At 39.9% G+C, this 20,653-nt stretch overlaps 1 protein-coding gene across 3 annotated transcripts in view; it reads right to left on the bottom strand.

Moving 5' to 3' along the window:
* lrrc27 (leucine rich repeat containing 27) overlaps window positions 1–11,713 on the bottom strand; it is a 60,664-nt gene extending 48,951 nt beyond the window's left edge. The window contains exons 1-4 of one of the 3 annotated variants that reach the window (XM_062976106.1): window positions 11,534–11,713; window positions 7,942–8,224; window positions 4,567–4,697; window positions 3,344–3,402 (exon numbers count right to left, since the gene is read on the bottom strand). In XM_062976106.1, coding sequence (XP_062832176.1) covers window positions 3,344–3,402; window positions 4,567–4,697; window positions 7,942–8,160 — 409 coding nt within the window. In that variant the 5' untranslated portion in view covers window positions 8,161–8,224; window positions 11,534–11,713. The remainder of the gene's footprint in view (window positions 1–3,343; window positions 3,403–4,566; window positions 4,698–7,941; window positions 8,225–11,533) is intronic. The other 2 variants (XM_062976104.1, XM_062976105.1) reach the window with 2 other exon arrangements.
* Between the last annotated feature and the right edge of the window lie 8,940 nt (window positions 11,714–20,653).

Genomic DNA, 20,653 nt, shown 5'->3' with positions numbered 1-20,653 from the left:
AGAGCTAACATAAATTTGAGAACTATAGGAAGATTGTCAAGCTCCTGGAAGCGGTCAATAATAATAGATTTTTAACACTTCCTTTAAAATGCGATTTTAAAAAGTCAATTCAAGTTTGACTAAACAACTCTTTCTCGGTCACTTATTTTCTCTTTCTCTACTTTTTAGAAGTACAGAGTTTAATATTCTGCATGAGCCTGTGCTTTATGCAGGATTGTATTATTATGCAGTATATTTGCATATAAGTTCTTTCTGCAAAAATAGTCCTGGAAAACATGTTAATTTTTTCAGATTTGTGGGATTCAAAATTACCCGCAATTAAAAGCAATAATGACTGCTGTAAAACAAATCTGCTCTACAGGATAGTCCTCCACTAGTAATAAGAGCTTGTTTTGCTGTTCCCAGTGTTTATTCTCTCTAGTGCCTCCTTTGCCCTTTTTCCCTAGACTCCATTCACCCATTTTCATGAGCTCTCTACTCTCTGTATAATGTGAAAATCTCCCCGTATATACCCATAGACACTAAGCGACACTTTCTTTGGAAAATGCAAAGCTGCTATATACTATGAATCTCTTAGTGAAAGAACCTCTAATGTAAAAGCATGAAATATTCATAAATTTCTTTACACAAAATATCCATGACTCTTGCATAGCAAAAATATAAAGTGTTTCATAATGAATAATGGATTAAGTTTATACATTATAAGCATTATAAATATGTATTGGGATAATGAATGACATACTTAGGCTGAGGAGGGTCTATATTGAATGAACTATATTATCAAATTATTACAAAAAGTAGAAGGTTAAACAAAAGAAGGAAAAGCGCAACTTCTTTGCCAACATTCCATCTCTACACAATAGATCAGCGAGGCCTTCTCTGACAGTCTCACCATGAATAATTTGATCTGTTTACTGCAGATAAAATCACTGAGATCTGCCTAGACTTGGGGCAGGTCAGGCTGATGTAACCTTGGCAACCACTCATTCAGTTGCTCTGGATTCTTTTCAGGCTGTCAGATCTCAAGGATATGATCAGGATGTGTCTGGAGAAGTGAGAGCTATCAACCTCTTTATTAGGCTCCAGATGTCCTGGATGATTAAATTAGCCACAACAGACTGATGCCCTGCTTAAAGGGAGGTGACCAATGTCCCTTTACAGGAAAGGCATGTTTCCTTTTACTTTAAAAGGGAAACAAAAGGTGCTAAATTCTGTCTAAGTTTGGAAGGTAACTAGTCAGTTCTGGTTAGTACTTGAATGGGAGATAACCAATGAATACCACATGCTGCAGTCTATATTTCAGAGAAAGGAGTTGGCAAAACTACCTTTGGGTACTCCTTACCTAAGAAAACTGTATGAAATTTATCGGGTTGCCATGTCATCAAGTGACATGGAGGCAAACACACAAGAAGACATTTAATGACACCATTGCTTAGTAGACTGAACTAATTACACACCCATCTTTAAACTGTACCATTCTTGGCCAAAGAGACAGGGAAGATTATAGTGTTGCATCTCCATACATAATAAGACGATACTGATCCAAACCCTAGGGCTAGATTACTCTGACCTTCTACCACTTTCCACAAAGGGTCAGGTAACTTTGCCTTGGAGCCAAGCATTCTGCTGTCTTCAATAGGAGATCACGTTGAACATGCTAATGGCACAATAGCTCCATGCTCTTGGAAAACATTTGCTGTCCCAATGTTGGAGCTAGATTTCAGGTTGTCTGTAACAAGACGTCCTAAACATAGGGGGCCCTGATCTTTGGGGTTTGGAGGTGTCGAGTATATTGGCCTCAAGGATCTTTGGCTCTTTGAGGGTGTTTGGTCCTAGTGTTCAACTTACAAACAAATCATAGTTAAGAACGGGGTGAGAAAACAGAAAGTGAAAGAAATCTATCCCTCAGAAGGGAAATTCACTCCTGAAAGAGCTATCATGGGAAAAGGTGTCTCCACTGAAGCTTTATCGCCAATCCTTTCCACAACAAGCCAAATTTTTCAAAACGTGACAAGAGTGAGGTGAAATCTTCTCAACAGGGGCACAGACAGCAAAACAAACACAGAAGTGTTAACCTTCGCTATGCTATCCAAAGCTTTTTTTCTATCTATCTATCTTTGGCTGGAGTTACACATAAAAATGTATCTGTTCTGACTTACAAACAAATTCAGCTTAACAAATCTACAAACTGATCTTGTACGTAACTTGGGGACTGCAAAATGCTTCAGTGACATGGATTCTCTGATACATTTTGTTCCATCTATTGAAAGTATGACAGGACTTGGCAATGTCTTCATTTTGTGTAAATTACATTAGGAAAGGAGGGCTTTGTCCAAAAATACGATAAATTGTTTTTATTAACTAGACTTTATTCAACTCTTCTTTCAAGAGAATAGATGTTACCCCTTTGTACTAGCTTTATCCTCATAACACAAGCAAGTTGGAATAAAACGTAAAACCAGATAGCTGTGGGCCTGATATAAGACAGATAGCAAAAGTAACGAATAAAAATGTGTGTAGATCAAGGAAAAATAGAACAGCTACACAATGCTTTTCCAGCAGAGGAATGGGCTAACCCAATCAGAAGTTGTGATTTGGTTAATTAAATCATGCAAGAATTACCCAATTTTCACACACCTGGTAATAAAACACCTAAGTAAAAAAAAAGTGGTGAATGAAATGAGACTATTATATAAATTCTGATACTTTGGCCAAATATCAAACTCTGCTGCAGATCGATACCAGATAGATACTGCAGATTGGTTGTGGAGCATTCCTTGCTGTTGTTCCAATGGGCTGAGTGCACAATAAACTTGCTAGGTTCATAATTCTTTCTTTGATCTCTTTCTTTGTCTGCTTCCTAATTAAAAAAAACTTGTAATCATAACCACTAGTGTACTATTTGTCAAAAAAGAAACGAAATCCAAGAATCTAGTGAATCAGACTTCTTCAAGGATACCTAATTTTTACAGGTAATTTCTGCAGGTCCCCTGATGTTGTGGCCTTATATTTTCAGGTCATTGCCATTTCTTCTATGAGTAAGAAAGGGGAAGAGATCCAAACTCCTCTATTATTAATCTGAATTAGAGAGAAGGAGAGAGAGAGAGAATATGTATCCTGGTAACCTCTAAAAACTCTTAATGAATGCAACATCAAAGGAAATTCTTCTCCTGAAAGTCACAATCTTTTGACTTATCACCATTATAAGTGAATTAAACTGTGACCATGCTACATTGGGCCTGTTCAAAATTCCTTATTATTCAAAAGAACAATCACAATGAAGTTAGTTATTAAAAACTGCCACATTTCCTTAAGCATGTACTGTGAGATGAAAAATACTTACCAAGCTCAACAGGTAGTCTTTTAATAGGATTTCCTTCTAACAGAAGAGTTTTCAACTGCCTTTGAAATAAAAAGTAGGATAAGAAACATTTAAATATAAAAAACAAGGAGCATATATTCTGTAATGAATATTCTTGCTGTAAGAATAGTATTTCAAAGAAACAGAAATATGCAACTAGATCCCAAAAGTGATATAATTTATGAGATACGCTTACAACAAATAAATTAGAAACTTCATGTTTATCAAACATTAGGTCACAGAATTCTGACTATCAGAAATGGGTGGAGATAATGACATAATAAAATGTTTAAATTGCAGTAGGTGAAAATTGGAAAACCTGTTTAACCATCTGTCAATCAATTCCTAAATAATATTAAGTGCTTAGGCCACAGTATCCAAAATTCTTCTGTCACTATTATTATTTAACAATAACTACAGTGTATATAGAGAACATATAAGCCAAATTATCATACCACTATCTGCATAACTGTACAACCTACTTGTAGGGGTAGGTTGTACAATAGCCTAAATACCAAATTAAACATGAATTGCTCACATTTACTTGTTCCCATTTGCATGTGAACTTGTGAGGAAAGGATAACTTGGGAAGGTCTAACAGTAACACGAGAAGGGACGTGACCCATGACAACTAAACTTTCTGTATTTTTCTTCCTAAAGCCTCTTCTTTCTCAATGTGACTCCATTCTAACATTTCAGCCTGAAAAATATAAGCTTGACAAGTATTAAAGGAAGCTTTTGAATTTGTAAGGACCCAGACTTCAGCTATGGTTCACAGTAACAGAGGATACAAATATTGTGATGGCCTCTAATGTACATAAGAACTCAAAGACTGTCAAATCTCAGATCTGGTTATGCCATGTCCAGTTAGCAAACAGGGCCTCTTATCAATAAGGCTTACTCAGGAGAAGTAGGCAAGCCCTATGCATGCTCCAGATGATAGAACTGATGAGTTCTAGACTGGGCACTCATGGTTGTTCTTTCTTTAAAAGATCTGCTTAAGCATATTTCTTTTTAAATGAAGCATGAATAATGTAATGTGTAGGTTGTCTCTCAGCCAAGTATGGTAAGCCCATTCCTTATATTGCACTTTCTGAGATCAATTGCAACAAATTTTAATAATACATAATTTCATAATGATTATGCATTGCTCAACAAATATAATGATTAGAATTGTTAAGTAAGCAATATAGAAGAATACTTACTTGTGGCATCCAATTCCAGGAGGAAGCTCCTTAATTTTGTTATACCGCAGGTCCAGCCAAACAAGATTTGGCAATTGCTGAAATAAGTCTTCAGGAATTACAGACAGTGTATTTCCTTCCAGATGCAAATGCTAAGACAAAACATACACATACACATTTACGAATACATTATGATGATGGTTTTTTGCTTGACATACATGAATCATGATTTCCTGAGAAATACTTACAATATGTAAACATGTACCTGAGAATTATCCAAGTCATTTTTATTATAAAGGATATAGAACTAATTAAATAAAAATATACATTTAACTTAACAACAACAGCATGCTTCTGTCAATCAGGAGATATTTTATAACTCCCAATGAAAATTCCAATGCACTGCATGGTACAGAAATGCTCCATGTCCAAAGTAATAATAGAGTAGGAAAAAATTGCAAGATAGTTGTTTGTTCTCAATAAAGTTTTTTCTACAGTATGCAAACCCAAGGTTAGAAAATGCATGTTCACAAGAGATGGACTCGTTTTGAGTAACTGCTTTGATCAGACTTCCTTTGCTGCCAATAGTGTAAGAAATAATATTTTAGAATCCCCAAAAAAGGTATAACTGTTGTTTCCATTTTGAAACATCTTTTGAACCCAAGAGATTAAGGATTCATCAACACTGACCATATAATGCATTCTGAAGCTAGCTAGCTTCGAACAGTGGTGGCTACACAACGCTGACCATATAATGCACTTTGAAGCTAGCTAACTTTGAACAGCGGTGGCTACACAACACACGCTGCCAAAATGTATACTAAGGAGTATAAAGCGCATCAAGCCAAGTCAAGGGAAAGCCCAAAATAGCCTTCTGAATGTGCTGCAGTGTGGTCACAAGGTAAACCACATTGCACAGTAGAACTGACTTCATAGAATATGTAGCACATTGTAGACACCTTGTTGCTAATGAACATTGTAAAATTCAGACAAAAAGGGGATGGCTGGGCAGAAGGCAACCAACTGACACCCTGGGATAGGTAATCAATCCCCTGGGATAGGTAATTGAATACCTCCACAGATGTGACTTTCTGGCTTTTTTCACCTATGTCTCCAAAGCACAAGTGCACATTCCACATGGAAATAAGAGGGAAAACCCTGCATTCTCCATGGCTGTCAAGCTGTGGATAATACAGATTCTGGAAGTGGTTCAAGGTCACCTTCCATAGTTAATGTAATCCCCATCTTGGCTTCAAACCTGTTCCAGAAATGACAATCTAATCATCTGCACAGCAACAGCAGTTTCTGCAAAACTTGTTCCAAACCAACCTCAGTAGTCAGTGTAAACGAGCCCAAATAAACAAGCATGAACCCTAATTTAATTTGAGAGAAACTTTACATCGTTATTATCATGGAGCAATTTGTGGCCACAATAAGAAAATAATATATGCCGAGGATAATGTTTTGAATTGTAGAGCTATTCTTTTGCGTCATCCTACAAATTAGGAGAGCATGTCATTTGAATGCTGCAGTGGTCTTTGCAAGTACATTTCTCACTTTCTGAACCATTTTCTGTTTTTCATCTTTGCTGTCCAACTGCAGAAGTAACAGGGTTCAGTGTTGTCACCAGACTGTTAACTGGCTTTCCTATAGTGAACCAGATTAGGTTGCCTGCTCAGATAAATACCTACAATACTTTCATAATGCTGTAAATTCTTCAATTCTAAGACAAACTTTTTTCCAGTATATAAACATCTCTACAATGGGGCACATCTTAGAATCGCAGATGTATATGTATTTTTGTTGGTGGTGATGGTACTGAAATTAGGGTGCACCTTAGAATCAATGGCATCTTACAACTGAAGAAATATAGTATATGTTTTCTATAAAGAGCAGGTTGCAGGGTTTTAGCAGTGGTTCTTTATTTGCATCTTTCTCTGCCCCATGGCATTCTTGTATGATTTCTTTGGTACCTCTGCAATTAACTGTCTCTAGCTGTCTGGACCAGGTCCTTCCAACTATGTCTCTTGTGACATCAGAAACTCCTCTTGATTATTGTTGAAAAAGATCTGGTGACCAGGCACCTGCTACCCGCTACCCTCTACCTCTATGCCAGGTATTGGCAACTGTGGAAGATAATAATAATAATAATAATAATAATAATAATAATAATAATAATAATAATAAAACTATTTATACCCCGCCACCATCTCCCCAACGGGGACTCGGGGCGGCTTACATGGGGCCATGCCCAGAACAATACAATATAACAAAATATAAAAGAAAACACATCATAACACATTAAACAATACAATAGATAATAATATACATTACAACGCAAAATCAGGTAAGCATAAAAACAAGGGCGGGCCACATGAACACTAAGTTAAAACTCGGGGTGAGAAAGAAATAAGAATAAAACCCATAAAAAACAGGGTCATAAGATAGTGGTACAGTCTAGAGGATAGATATTGGAGGGGAGCAACAGAAAAGAAGTATATGGTAGTTACTCTCCAAAAGCACAACGGAAGAGCCATGTTTTCAAGTCTTTCTTGAAGGCTAGTAATGTGGGGGCTTGCCTAATGAGGACACAATACCCTTTGAGTAGACCTTGGAGGGCCACTCATGCTCCTTCGTAAAACATTTTTTCTGCCCTCTCCCCCAAACTCTCTAGGGAACATATTTTTGGTTCTTCCTGAATTCCAAGAGAACACTGTGAGGCAATGGTATTTGGAAAAATTTCACACGTTTTTCTTTTGACCTCAGAAGGTTCACAGGAGCTTCAAACAGGGTAGAAAAGTCATCTGCACCCCCCCAGATATCATTCTGGTGCAATGTGGGGGGGGGGAATACTCTTTATTTTTTATTTCTGGGGGGCACTGGGGTCCTATGCAGCCAATGGGCTGCACTCCTACCTCACCTGTGCTAGGTCTTCTATGTCTTGGGATGTTATCTTAGCAAACAACAGGTTGTTAATTCAAATGACAGGGTTATATATTATAGTTGTCTTCCAATTTCTGTTCAGGAAAGGGGGATTGTGTTTCATTTGACTAAAATGGCATGGGTCATTTTTCTGTATCAATACATTACAACTGGCAGAGGCAAAAAGAAGTGCCGCAAAGGTAAAAAATATATAGATTTGTTGGGACACTTTTTAAACGTTTTATCATATGGAAAATAAGTTTACATGGAAAATGGCTGAAATTTGAGGTCAATATTTGAGACTTTTCACATTCTATAATTGTCCAGTTGTATGTGGACTTTTTAAAAAGACATCTAAATCTGCAATCTTGAAATGCCTCATCCTAGTACAAAGGGTTAATCTGTATTTTCTATTTTTATCTTTCCATAATACAGCTACTTTTTATTTCAACCAAGATTGAATAAAACAATTACTTTAAGGTTAAATAGCTTGTATATCTCCTCAGTTAGATGTTGCAGATTTTTTCTACTCAAATCCAAAGAGGCTGATGAATTTGACACAAGATTCTCAAGGGATTGGCGGATACATCTTGATGAACTGGAAGCAGAATGGCTTTTTCTTTTGTTGGGTAAAATCTGCAAGTTATCACCACCACCATCTTCACTTTCTGTGGGTGACCTCTTTTCCTCCATTTGATAAGAAACCACTTGGACTAAATCTGAAATCTATACTCTTCATCTGAAAGTAAATAACAAGCTGAAAAATAACAAATGTTTATTAATAAAATAAGAAAATACACCTCACATATAAAACGACAAGTAGACAATGTAGACAAACCAATGCATTTGGGGTTCACATAACCCCTTTTGCAAACAGAAGTTACTTCCCCCATGGGATTATTGGCATTATCATGCCAATAATCTCAATTCCACCAAATCTGTGAATCAAGAAGTAAAAACATAGTAGCTGCAACTCATCACAAACTTTTCTAGCAACAACAAAACCAATCTTCCCTCCCATCTTTTTCTCTCATCTATAAGATCCATTTACCCTAAGTTCTTCATTCATAGCTATTTCTACTGCTAGTTTTTCTCACAAAAGTTTCTGAAGAAATAAGCAATAAGAAGTTATCACAAGAAAAAAATTATCCTGAAGCTAATTTCAACATATCCACGAACTCTCATCTCCTTAAAATCAGCATATTTAAAGCACAGTCAGAGTCCAAAAATACACACAAAACTGTTGGAGTTAAGAGGTTCAATGCCATGATAAAGCTGAAGCCATCTAAATCAGGAGCAGAAAAAGCACAGCCTAGAGGTTAAAACTGGGGTGAACTGTCCCCCAAAGAGTGCAGTTGGCCATTTGAGTGCAACTTTTTTCAGAATGTGGGGTCATGGAAGGGGGAAGACATAGGGGCCCTATACCTTTAGAAGATCCCGCTCCATGTAAATCCAAGGAAGATGTTCTTGATGTAAAACACTTCTAGTGTCAATTATGTTCCACAAGAGTGAGCAAGTGAAAGCATTTGGGTGACAGAGGTGTTCATTCAAAAAAGATTTAAGAACAGCTATTCAATCTGCTTTGGATGGGGTTACGCTCCCACTGAAAAGCCAAGTTCATAGTGTAGTTGTGCTTGTGCATTCAGCCCTGGGCCAAGTTGCCTAGGTGATATTCAGATCTGCATTTACAGCTAAGGCTAGTTTTCCAAAAATACTTATTCCTGGAGATGTCAGATCTGTCCATGGTGAGACACTACATTCCAGCTGATCTACTCTAAGGCTCTTGACAAGTGTTAGACATTTCAACTGGTTCAAAATGCTGTAGCCAGATTTTTGACCTGGGCTAGGCTATTTGAAAGGTTGTATTCTATTGTACTAGTGTGCCCAGGTATTAATAATTTCTGTTTTATTCACCATTAGATATGCATGTTTGATGGGGGATTAAGAAAAGTAGCTGAGACCCCTTCCACACAGCTGAATAAAATCCCACATTTTTGGCTTTGAACTGCAATATATGGCAGTGTGGACTCAGATAATCCAATTCAAAGTGATGTTTCCCATTCTAACTCAGAAGCATTATTAGGTTTCACAAGTTACTACATAAGGTTAATGTTTTCTAAAAATCTGCTCCTTGTTCTAATTTTGTCTGTAGAGTAGTCCAATGGCGGACTATTGGGGATAGTTCATCTAGTCTCTGTTAGTGCCTTCGGTTCTTGCAACAATATGGGAGTAAGTGAACTTTAATTAGATTCAGTAAGTCACTTGTGATATTCTTTTGCAAGCACTGGATCTCCAGTTTTGCTTTATTATAACACATGCCACTAGTTCATAGGTATTCTGTGTATGACCTATATGTTTTAATTCAAAATAAGACAATGGCTTTATTAGAAACTATCAAAATAATAAGATCTGTTCTTTGGAACTTTTCTCCCCATTAAAAATGAAGGAAGCATGCAGATGTGCTATGAAGGCCTTTGAATGAGTTGGTTACAATTTTAAAATGTAGCCTAACAAAGATAACAGACTTGGTTGTGTTAGGTTCTTTTTGGTGCTATGTGGCTTCAGGTTACATGAAGAGATGCAAGACAAAAAGCATCCTTAAACATAACCTTGGTTTATTCCTCATGTCTTAGAACAATTAACGTTGTTGTTGTTGTTTTGTGCCTTCTAGTTATTTCTGGTTTATGGTGACACAGGGTTTTCGTGGCAAGATTTGTTCAGAGGTTTGCCATTGCCTTCCTCTGAGGCTGAGTGAGTGTGACTTGCCCAAGGCCACACAGTAGATATCCATCCCACATTTTCGGCTTTGAAGTTGAACATATGGAAGTGCGGACTCAGATAACTCAGTTCAAAGCAGATATTGTGGGATTTTCTGCCTTGGTATTTTGGGTTATATGGCTGTGTGGAAGGGCCCTGGAGTCCCTTCCAAACAGCTGAATAAAATCCCACATTTTCTGCTTGGAAATAAATGGCAGTGCAGACTCAGAAAACCCAGGGCCCTTCCACACAGCCATATAACCCCAGAATATCAAGGTAGAAAATCCCACAGTATCTGCTTTGAACTGGGTTATCTGAGTCCACACAGCCATATATTCCAGTTCAAAGCAGATAATGTGGGATTTTATTCAATTGTGTGGAAGGGGCCTCAGACAATACAGTTCAAAGCAAATACAGTAGAGTCTCAGTTATCCAACATAAACGGGCCAGCAGAAAGTTGGATAAGCGAATATGTTGGATAATGAGGGATTAAGGAAAAGCCTGTTAAACATCAAATTAGGTTACAATTTTACAAATTAAGCACCAAAACATCATGTTATACAACAAATTTGACAGGAAAAGTAGTTCAATACGTAGTAATGCCATGTAGTAATTACCGTATTTATGAATTTAGCACCAAAATATCATGATGTATTGAAAACATTGACTACAAAAATGTGTTGGATAATCCAGAACATTGGATAAGTGAGACTCTACTTTATTGTAGATTATCTGCCTTGATATTCTGGGTTATATGGCTGTGTGGAAGGGCCCCAAAAAGAGTTACCTTAGGAAATTTCAAGAATGATACGTTGTAAGGCAGGCATGGGCAAACTTGGGCCCTGCAGGTGTTTTGGACTGCAACTCCCACAACTCCTAACAGCCTCAGGCCCTTTCCTTAAATGGCTGAGGGGGGAAAGGAAGGGGCTTGAGGCTGGTAGGAATTGTGGGAGTTGCAGTCCAAAACACCTGCAGGGCCCAAGTTTGCCCATGCCTGTTGTAAAGGTATGTGTTCTCCTGAACATGGGCAGAGTCCTTTCCTATCATCTGCTAACAACCTGGAAACAAGGATTGGTGAGAAAGCTTCAGTGGGGACACCTTTTCCCCGTGATAACTCTTTCAGGTGTGTCTTTCCCTTCCTAGGGGTAGGTTTCTCTCATTTCCTATTCCCTTCTGAGGCCTAGGTTTCTCTCATAACCCACTCTTCACTTCTCACAACGGCACTCCCCTCTTTTTTATCCTCCCCCCCCCCCAATACCCCCTCCTTGCCCCCTTTCCCCTCAGGGGCTCCTCAGGGCCCTTTCCTCACCAGCTAAGGTCCGGAGCTGCTGGGAGGAGCATCTGATGCAATGGCGGGGCGAGTCCCCTGAGCTGTGAAGCCTCTCCTCGCACTGCCTGCCTTCCTTTCCCGCTCCCTTTATGTCGTGACCAAAAGGCAACAATACAGGCCGCAGGCCACGGCTGCTGGAGTCGCCATGGCAACGCACTCAAGCTGCCGGGAAGCGCCTGTAGGAGGGACAAATGGGGAGGGGAAGGAAAAAGAAGATTCCGCCTTTTGCCCTCCTGCCTTCCCGGCCGTCCACTTTATTTCAGGAGGAATAGTTACCCAGGGCCCTTCCATAATATCTTCTTTGAACTGGATTATCTGAGTCCACACTGCCATATAATCCGGTTCAATGTGGATTGTATACAGCTGAATGGAAGGGGCCTACACTGCCATATATAAAATCCAGTTCAATGAGATAATCTGGATTTTGTATGGCAGTGTAAAAAGAGCAATGCAGTTAATCCATATTCCAAGACTAGGGACCCTTCCACACAGCCATTTAACGTAGAATATCAAGGCAGATAATCCACAATAGCTGCTTTGAACTGGATTATCAGAGTTCACACTGCCATATAATCCAATACAGTGTGGATTTTATACAGCTCTGGAGAAGGGACACACAATGCCCCTATTAAAGCAGCTCCACTGGCTGCCGATAAACTGCTGGGCCCAATTCAAGGTGCAGGTTTTGACCTATAAAGCCCTATACGGCTCGGGCCCTACCTATCTCCGTGATCGCATCTCCTCCTATGAGCCAGTGCAGACCTTGAGATCATCCGGGAAGGCTCTTCTCGCGCTCCCACCACCGTCTCAAGTGCGGCTGATGGGGACGAGGGAACGAGCCTTCTCGGCAGTGGCCCCCCGGCTCTGGAATGCACTGCCAAAAGAGATCAGGCAATCCCCTACATTATCCAATTTCCGTAAGGAACTGAAGACCTGGTGGTATCGGCAGGTTTTTGAGTAATTACATTGGACTACTGCCGATTTCTGGGCCTGAATATATTGCACAAAATTTCCCTAGCCTAAAAAGATACATTTTAATATATTGGGTTTATGATTCCTGCCCCCTTGATCTGGTCATGTATTATTTTACCTTGTTTAATAATGTGTGTTATGTCGTTATGTAATGTTGTGTTGCTTTTATGACTGTAAACTGCCCTGAGTCCCATCCGGGAGATAGGGCGGTATATAAATAAAGTTTTATTATTATTATTATTGACACAACGACGTTGTATGACACAGCAAACAAGATAGGTATGCTGGATTTCGTTTCACAAAACCACAAGTCGAACACTTCCCAAGTGTCTAGGACTGTGTGATGTATTTTCTGATGATGTGTGCAGATCCCAGCAGGGTGGCCTTTTGCAGTTGGCAGATCGTAATTTTGTCAATGTCTATTGTTTCCAAATGCCGGCTGAGATCTTTTGGCACGGCACCCAGTGTGCCCATCACCACAGGGACCACCTGCACTGGTTTCTGCCAGAGTCTTTGAAGTTCAATCTTGAGGTCCTGATAGCGGCTGATTTTTTCCTGTTGTTTTTCATCAATGCGACTGTCACCTGGGATGGCAACATCAATGATCCAAACCTTGTTCTTTTCCACAACTGTGATGTCTGGTGTGTTGTGTTCCAGAACTTTGTCAGTCTGGATTCGGAAGTCCCACAGTATCTTTGCGTGTTCATTTTCCACAACCTTTGCAGGTTTGTGATCCCACCAGTTCTTTACTGCAGGGAGGTGGTACTTGAGGCATAAGTTCCAATGAATCATTTGGGCCACATAGTTGTGCCTCTGTTTGTAGTCTGTCTGTGCAATTTTCTTACAGCAGCTGAGGATATGATCAATGGTTTCATCAGTTTCCTTGCACAGTCTGCATTTTGGGTCATCAGCTGATTTTTCGATCTTGGCCTGGATTGCATTTGTCCTGATGGCTTGCTCCTGGGCTGCAAGGATCAGGCCTTCTGTCTCCTTCTTCAGGGTCCCATTCGTGAGCCAGAGCCAGGTCTTCTCCTTATCAGCTTTTCCTTCAATTTTGGCAAGGAACTTTCCATGCAATGTTTTGTTGTGCCAGCTGTCAGCTCTAGTTTGTAGTGCGGTTTTCTTGTACTGGTTTTTTGTCTGCTGCACTTTGAGGAGTTTCTGATTTTTGACTTCAATCAAAGCAGGTTCTTCACTTTGCTTTACATATTCTGCCAGGGCATGTTCTTCTTCTTTGACTGCTTGTTTTACTTGTAGGAGTCCTCTGCCCCCTGATCTTCTAGGCAGATATAGCCGGTCAACATCACTGCGAGGGTGCAGTGAATGATGAATGGTCATGAGTTTTCTTGTTTTTCTGTCCAAATTGTTGACAGAGGGATCATGGCAATAATGAAAAGCAGAGGGGACAATGAATCTCCCTGGAAAATTCATCTTCTGATGTTGACAAGTCCATAGCTTTCATTTCCAACAAACAGTTCAGTTTTCCAGTGCTCCATCATGTTTTCAATGAAGGTGCCAACGTTTTTACTAATCCCGATGGCGTCCAGGCACTTGATAATCCAGCTGTGTGGGAGTGAGTCAAAGGCCTTTTTGTAGTCAATCCACGTCATGTGAAGGTTAGCTTTTCGGCTCTTACAGTTCTCCAGAATCATTTTGTCAATCAATAACTGGTATTATTATTATTATTATTATTATTATTATTATTATTATTATTATTATTATTAAGGACCTGGATTACACTATGTAGCACGATTTTTGTCCCTGGGCTATCAATGTCATTTTCTAATTGGTTGTATCATAAAAACTTGGAGGAAAGTTTATTAAATTGCTAAAACCTTGTTTTCGCAGGACATCTTGCAGCACCTTTTGCTATAGTTTTTCAACGAATATCGCTTAGAGAGTCTCAACCAATTCAACATATTTTGTGCAGCCACAAATGTTTCTGGAGTATTACAACTACTTTTTAAGTAAGGACCGCACAATTGAACAGGAAATAATACTTTCAAACCAGTAACAGATTGGGTTGCTGTGAGTTTTCCGGGCTGTACGGCCATGTTACAGAAGCATTATCTCCAGACGAAACGCCCACATATATGGCAAGCATCCTCAGAGGTACAAGGTCTGTTGGAAACTTGGCAAGTGGGGTTAGAGTTGCCCAGCAATGCTGTGTTCTTAAATAATATGCTGTGTCCAGGTTGGTTCATCAAGTGCTCTGCTAGGCTGACTTCTCTGGTTGAATTAGTCTGCAGTGCCTTTCATGTTGCTTTCATGTTTCTGCTTTAGCAGAGCACTTAATGAACCAACCTGGACACAGCATATTATTTGAGAACACAAAAATGCTGGACGACGCTAAGAACTACCATGTCAGACTACACAGAGAAGCCACTGAAGTCCACAAGCATGTGGACAATTTTAGCAGAAAGGAGGAAACCATTAAAAGGAACAAAATCTGGCTACCAATTATTTTAAAAACTCTAAAATCAGGACAGTAAATAAAGAACAACACTCTGAAAACAGGAATTCCAGACATGAAGCAATCTGGGCCAGCTAACACCTCAGGCAGGAAGCAGCCATGCTTTGAATCTGCAAGGCCATTAAATGCTAATCAAGGTGATCAATTGAAACATTTACACTTGCCTCAAACAGACAAGAGGTTTTTCTCCCAGCCTGGACTTTCCACAAATATATAAACCCTACTTTCCTAGTTTCCAACAGACCTCACACCTCTGAGGATGCCTGCCATAGATGTGGGCAGAATGTCAGATGAGAATGCTTCTGGAAAATGGCCATATAGCTTGGAAAATGCACAGCAACCCAGTGATTCTGGCTATGAAAGCCTTCGACAACACAGGAACAGATTTTTCTTCAAATTTTATAACATTGTGTTACAAGGCAGTGTGAATCCAGCCTTATGTATTGCTGTTCAAAGGCCACATCTACACTGACCATATAATACAGTTCTGTACTGCATTATATGGCAGGTTAGCTGTGGCTTTTGCACATAGTTCATATAGTCACGTTCATTTCTCAAATAAAGGCAATTTTTTTCCAGGCTTTATCTTAGTTTTAGGTGTCCTAACGGCACCAGATGTTCTACACTATAGAATTGATGTGGTTTGATCCTGCTTTAACCTCCACATCTCATTGGTATGGGATCATGGGAGATGTAGTTTTACAAGGTATTCTCTGTCAAAGAGTGCATGTGTCCCAGCAAATTTCCATTCCTCGCTTTCCAAAGCATTGAGCCAGGGCAACTAAAGTGGTGCCAAACTGCATTGATTATATTAATTAATTGTAGATGCAGCCCTTGTTTGCTCTTGTGGATTCAGCAGGGCATAGGTTAGATTGCGTGGTTTCCCAAACTTTGGCTTTTCAGGTGTTTAGGACTTCAGGTCCCAGAATCCCTAATCCATTGGCCAAGGCAGTTGAGGCTTTTGGGATTTCTATTCCAAAATACCGGGAGGACCAGAGCTTGGCAACCAATGTATAGAAGGAATTGGAAAAACTCCCCCTATTCCTTACCTAAGAAAACTCTAAGGAAATTAATAGTCCTGCCATATGTTTGTAGGTGACTTTAAACCACATTCGTACAGAATCCTAGTAGGGCCATTGCAGAGATCTACAAAATAGAGGATTGTTAATATTTAAAAAAATGCTGCATAGCAAGGGGTTGGATTGGATAGTCCCTGGGATATCTTCCAACTCTATAATTCTATTATTCTAACTAGCTGTGCCTGGCCACGCGTTGCTGTGGCGAAGTATGGTGGTATGGGAGATAAAGTATTGAGGAATTGGTGGTAGTTAAGGTAAAGGGTAAAGGTTTTCTCCTGACATTAAGTCTAGTTGTGTCCGACTGCACACTGAAGTGGATTATATGTCAGTGTGGAGTCAAGATAATCCAGTTCAAAGCAGATAATATAAGATTATAAATGGGTTATATAGCTGTGTGGAAGGGCCTTGAGTCTACACTGCCATATAATCCAGTTCAAATCTGATAATATGTATTTTATAGGCAGTGGGGAAGAGGCCTAAGTGAGGCCTAACTCTGCCTGTCCCCTGGGCTTAGTAGGTTGCTAGGAGACCAAGTGGGCGGAGCTTAGCCTTTTAACTGGCAGCAATTGGATAAAAAACAATTATTCCTCTCTCTCTAATTAGGACTTTATTTTTCTTTTCTTTTTGTTGTATGAACGTAGAGGCATGGATGAGGGGTTGTGCTGCCAAGTTTAATGTTTCTGGGATGTGTAGTTTTGTTGTTTTGTCCTAGGCCGAAATTTTATTACCCTTTTATATATATAGATAGGAACTTGGTGTTATAAATCTAAAAATGACCTTAGATTTGATCCATCATGTACTGTGTTGGCATTTCTCTGTTATAAGATGTGATTGAATGAAATTAGCAACAAAATTAGCAATGAAATTTGTGAAAGAATTTGTGTATGGCACAACATTTTTATTATGTTTTATGAACTCAGCCCCTGAAATTAGGAATAGCTACAATATTTTTTGTCCAACACTGTGTTTAAGGAGAGGTTGTCTCTCATCTTAGCCATACTTCTCATATTGTTGTGAACGGAAAATCGGAAGGTGAACTAAGCAGGAGTTTGGAGGAAGAGTAGGATGTAAAGGCAGCAAGTGAACAGGGCCGGCCCCACCATAGAGGCCAGTGATGCCGCCGCCTCGGGCGCAGGTCCCGGGGGGCGCCGTCAGGCTGGGCGGGAGGCGGGGCACCTCTCTGATGGTGCCCCGCCGCCCGACCAGTGCGCCCTGGCCTTGTGGCTCCCTCTTTCGCCGCCCGGGAAGGGGAGGAGGGATCCCCTCCTCTCCTCCCCGGGCGGCGAAGCCTCCTTCTTTCGCCGCCCGGGAAGGGGAGGAGGGATCCCCTCCTCTCCTCCCCGGGCGGCGAAGCCTCCTTCTTTCGCCGCCCGGGAAGGGGAGGAGGGATCCCCTCCTCTCCTCCCCGGGCGGCGAAGCCTCCTTCTTTCGCCGCCCGGGAAGGGGAGGAGGGATCCCCTCCTCTCCTCCCCGGGCGGCGAAGCCTCCTTCTTTCGCCGCCCGGGAAGGGGAGGAGGGATCCCCTCCTCTCCTCCCCGGGCGGCGAAGCCTCCTTCTTTCGCCGCCTGGGAAGGGGAGGAGGGATCCCCTCCTCTCCTCCCCGGGTGGCGAAGCCTCCCTCTTTCCAACCCTGGCCGCGCCTCCCACGCTGCATGGGAGGCGGGGCCAGGGCAAATAGCATGGGAGGCGGGGCCAACCCTGGCCCCACCTCCCACCCAGCGTGCCCTGGCCCCGCCTCCCACGCAGCGTGGGAGGCGGGGCCAGGGCACGCTGGGTGGGAGGCGGGGCCAGGGCGCAGGAGGCGGGGCCGGCGGGGGGCGCTTTTCAGCACCCCCGCTTAATATTTAAATTTATCTCCGACCGGCCCTGCAAGTGAATAGAGTGATACTTTGACTTAAGAGTTTCATTTGTTCCGTGACCAAGCTCTTAGTTTAAAATACTCTTATCTCAAAGCAAATATGCCTATTTAAATGCATTGAAATGCATTAATCAGTTCCAACCCTCCGAACCCCCTCCCTCCAGTCTGCCTTTTAGTAGTCAGTGTTTTTATAGTCAATCTTTTCTATACATTGAGTTATTTGGGTGCTGAATTCGTAAATACAATCATTACTACATAAAGTTATGGTATATTGAACTGCATTTTCTGTTGATTTGTTGCAAAACATGATGTTTGGGTGCTTAATTTGTTAAATCATAACATAATTTGACATTTAATAGGCTTTTCCTTAATTCCTCCTTATTATCCAATATTTTCACTTATCCTATGTTCTGCCGGCCTGTTTATGTTGGGTGAGTCTCTACTATATTTCCTTGTATACGCAAATACATTTGTGTCTAGCAGTTTCTCATAAAGATCTTCTTCCATATCTTCATTATACTGACCCTCTATCTCATTTTTTCCTCCTCTTGTACTTCTTCATTTGATTCCCTTCTGCAATTTAATTGAACTGCATCTATTATCATTGTTGCTATTGACTATGCTAATTAAGATCAAAATCAGCAAAAAACCCCTCTGAATTTTGCCTTTATCCAGTCCAGTACTGCAGATTAGGTTTATCACCTTTCCCTCGGTCTGTCCATTTAATAATTATGTGACACTCAGAAACACAATAAAAGCTTTCAAATATTATGTTTCTGCTTGTCAAAAGCACAGAATACCTGTCCTTTTGAAAAGGTGTAAATTCCAGCATGGAGTTTAGCAACTACTTCTATATATGTCTTACTCGATTTTTATAATTGAAAGAGTCATATAAGCAAGGTTCTTTTATACAAGTAGCTTCAATGCAGAACAGCAACAAAAGAAGATCATATTAGTCATTTCAGATTCAGTCAGATCAACAAAAGAATATTTCATTAACTGGAGAATTTATACAAAGGATTTACAGATATATTTCTTGAGTTAAATGCAAAACAAATAGAAAATTGGGGTGGATATTCTGCTTCAATTACAGTATATTCAATATATGAGAACTCACTTTTGGGAAGAACATTTGAGGAGTTTTCCTGAAATGTCTTGTCAAAAACAAAATAACAATCCTGTGCAGCATCAAAAGAGCTGGAATGTTCTGTTAAAGAAGGAATAAAACAACACACTATGATGATGCTGTAGTTATGGATGACTTCAGCATGTCCTTTTATTGGTTCTTCTGAAAAGGAACCTTTCAAGTTCTGTATAAGAGAAATGAATTTTGAAGTCAAGAGCAAATAATATTAAACACTTTAAAAACTGCAATATGGAGAGCATAGTTAATTGAATACATGTTGAAAATAGTAGATTGTAAAAAAGAGAACATACTATGTTTCTTATATGTCCAGTTGCAAGAACTGAGTGATAAAATAAAAAGCTAAAACCCTCACCAGGAAAAGTATATTTAATTAATATTTTTAAAGTATACATAATAATGATTTAAGATACCATATTTGTTCAATTCTAAGATACCATTGATTGTAAGATACACACTAATTTTAGAAGCACCAATAGAAAAAAAGCTTTATTTATATGTATATAAAAAGCACCTGCAATTCTAAGATACATCCCATTTTTTCAGAAGGGGAAAAAGGAATAAATGCAGTACTTATCAGTGTTGTATCCCAGAGCAGGAACACCTCTGACCTTAAACACCACATCAGTTGAATATAATCAGCAAACAGTTTATTGAAGAATATATGAGAGCCAAGCAATAAAAAAGATGCAAACAGTAAAAATGATGCAAACAATATAGTACAAAAACATTATCTTAATTAGGTAACAAATAGTCCATGAACTTCAAGGTATGCAGACAAAAACGCAAGAAACAAAAAAAAAAATCCAAAAGTACAAGGAGGCATAGAGATCTAAAACTCAGAACAAGAACTTGGCAATCCTGGAATCGTGAAACTAGAAATCCACTTGGAAACAAGACTTGGAAACAAGACTTGGAAACAAGACTGTCATGAGTATTCAACGTTGGCCAAACGTTGAGCTATGCTCATTCCCTTGTCTCTTATAAAGCATTTCCTGTCTGATGCAACAAAAAGAACATATTCCATTTCACTTTACAGTCAGATAAGGATTTGTTCTCCCTTTTTTTCCCGTAGGCAGATTGACCTTCAACGAACCTGGGGACTCTCCCTTTGTTTACAAAAGTCCTGTCTTCTGTCTTCAAGCTCATTAAATTCTGAACCTGACATATCATCTTCAGAAGACAGATTCTGAGAGCAAGACTTCTGAAGATAATTTGTGGGCCTCTTTTAGAAATTTGACCTTGAGCATCCACACTCTGTTCGAGAGAAATCTCAGGCCTCTCAGAGCCCGGCTTTTTGGCCAGAACAGAAAGACCATCATTCCCGTTGCCATCAGACACAGGCCCAGAAACCCCAGCATCCCATTGGCATCAGACACCATCACAGGCTGAACTACAACAATCAGCTATAGACCACTTGAATAATTAAACACACTTAACTCTCTATCATATTTAAATTTCTACAGTCAATATTATTATTGTGATAAATGTGAGTGAAAACATGGACGGTCACTGTGAACAAACATTTAGCACATGTATTTACGCCAACTGAGTCCATGCTTGTTAAACTGTA

The sequence above is a fragment of the Anolis carolinensis genome, chromosome 3, assembly GCF_035594765.1.
Source record: "Anolis carolinensis isolate JA03-04 chromosome 3, rAnoCar3.1.pri, whole genome shotgun sequence".
Classification (NCBI taxonomy): domain Eukaryota; kingdom Metazoa; phylum Chordata; class Lepidosauria; order Squamata; family Dactyloidae; genus Anolis; species Anolis carolinensis.
The sequence above is the reverse complement of the archived record's forward strand: the minus strand, read 5'-3'. Positions and strand labels throughout refer to the sequence as shown.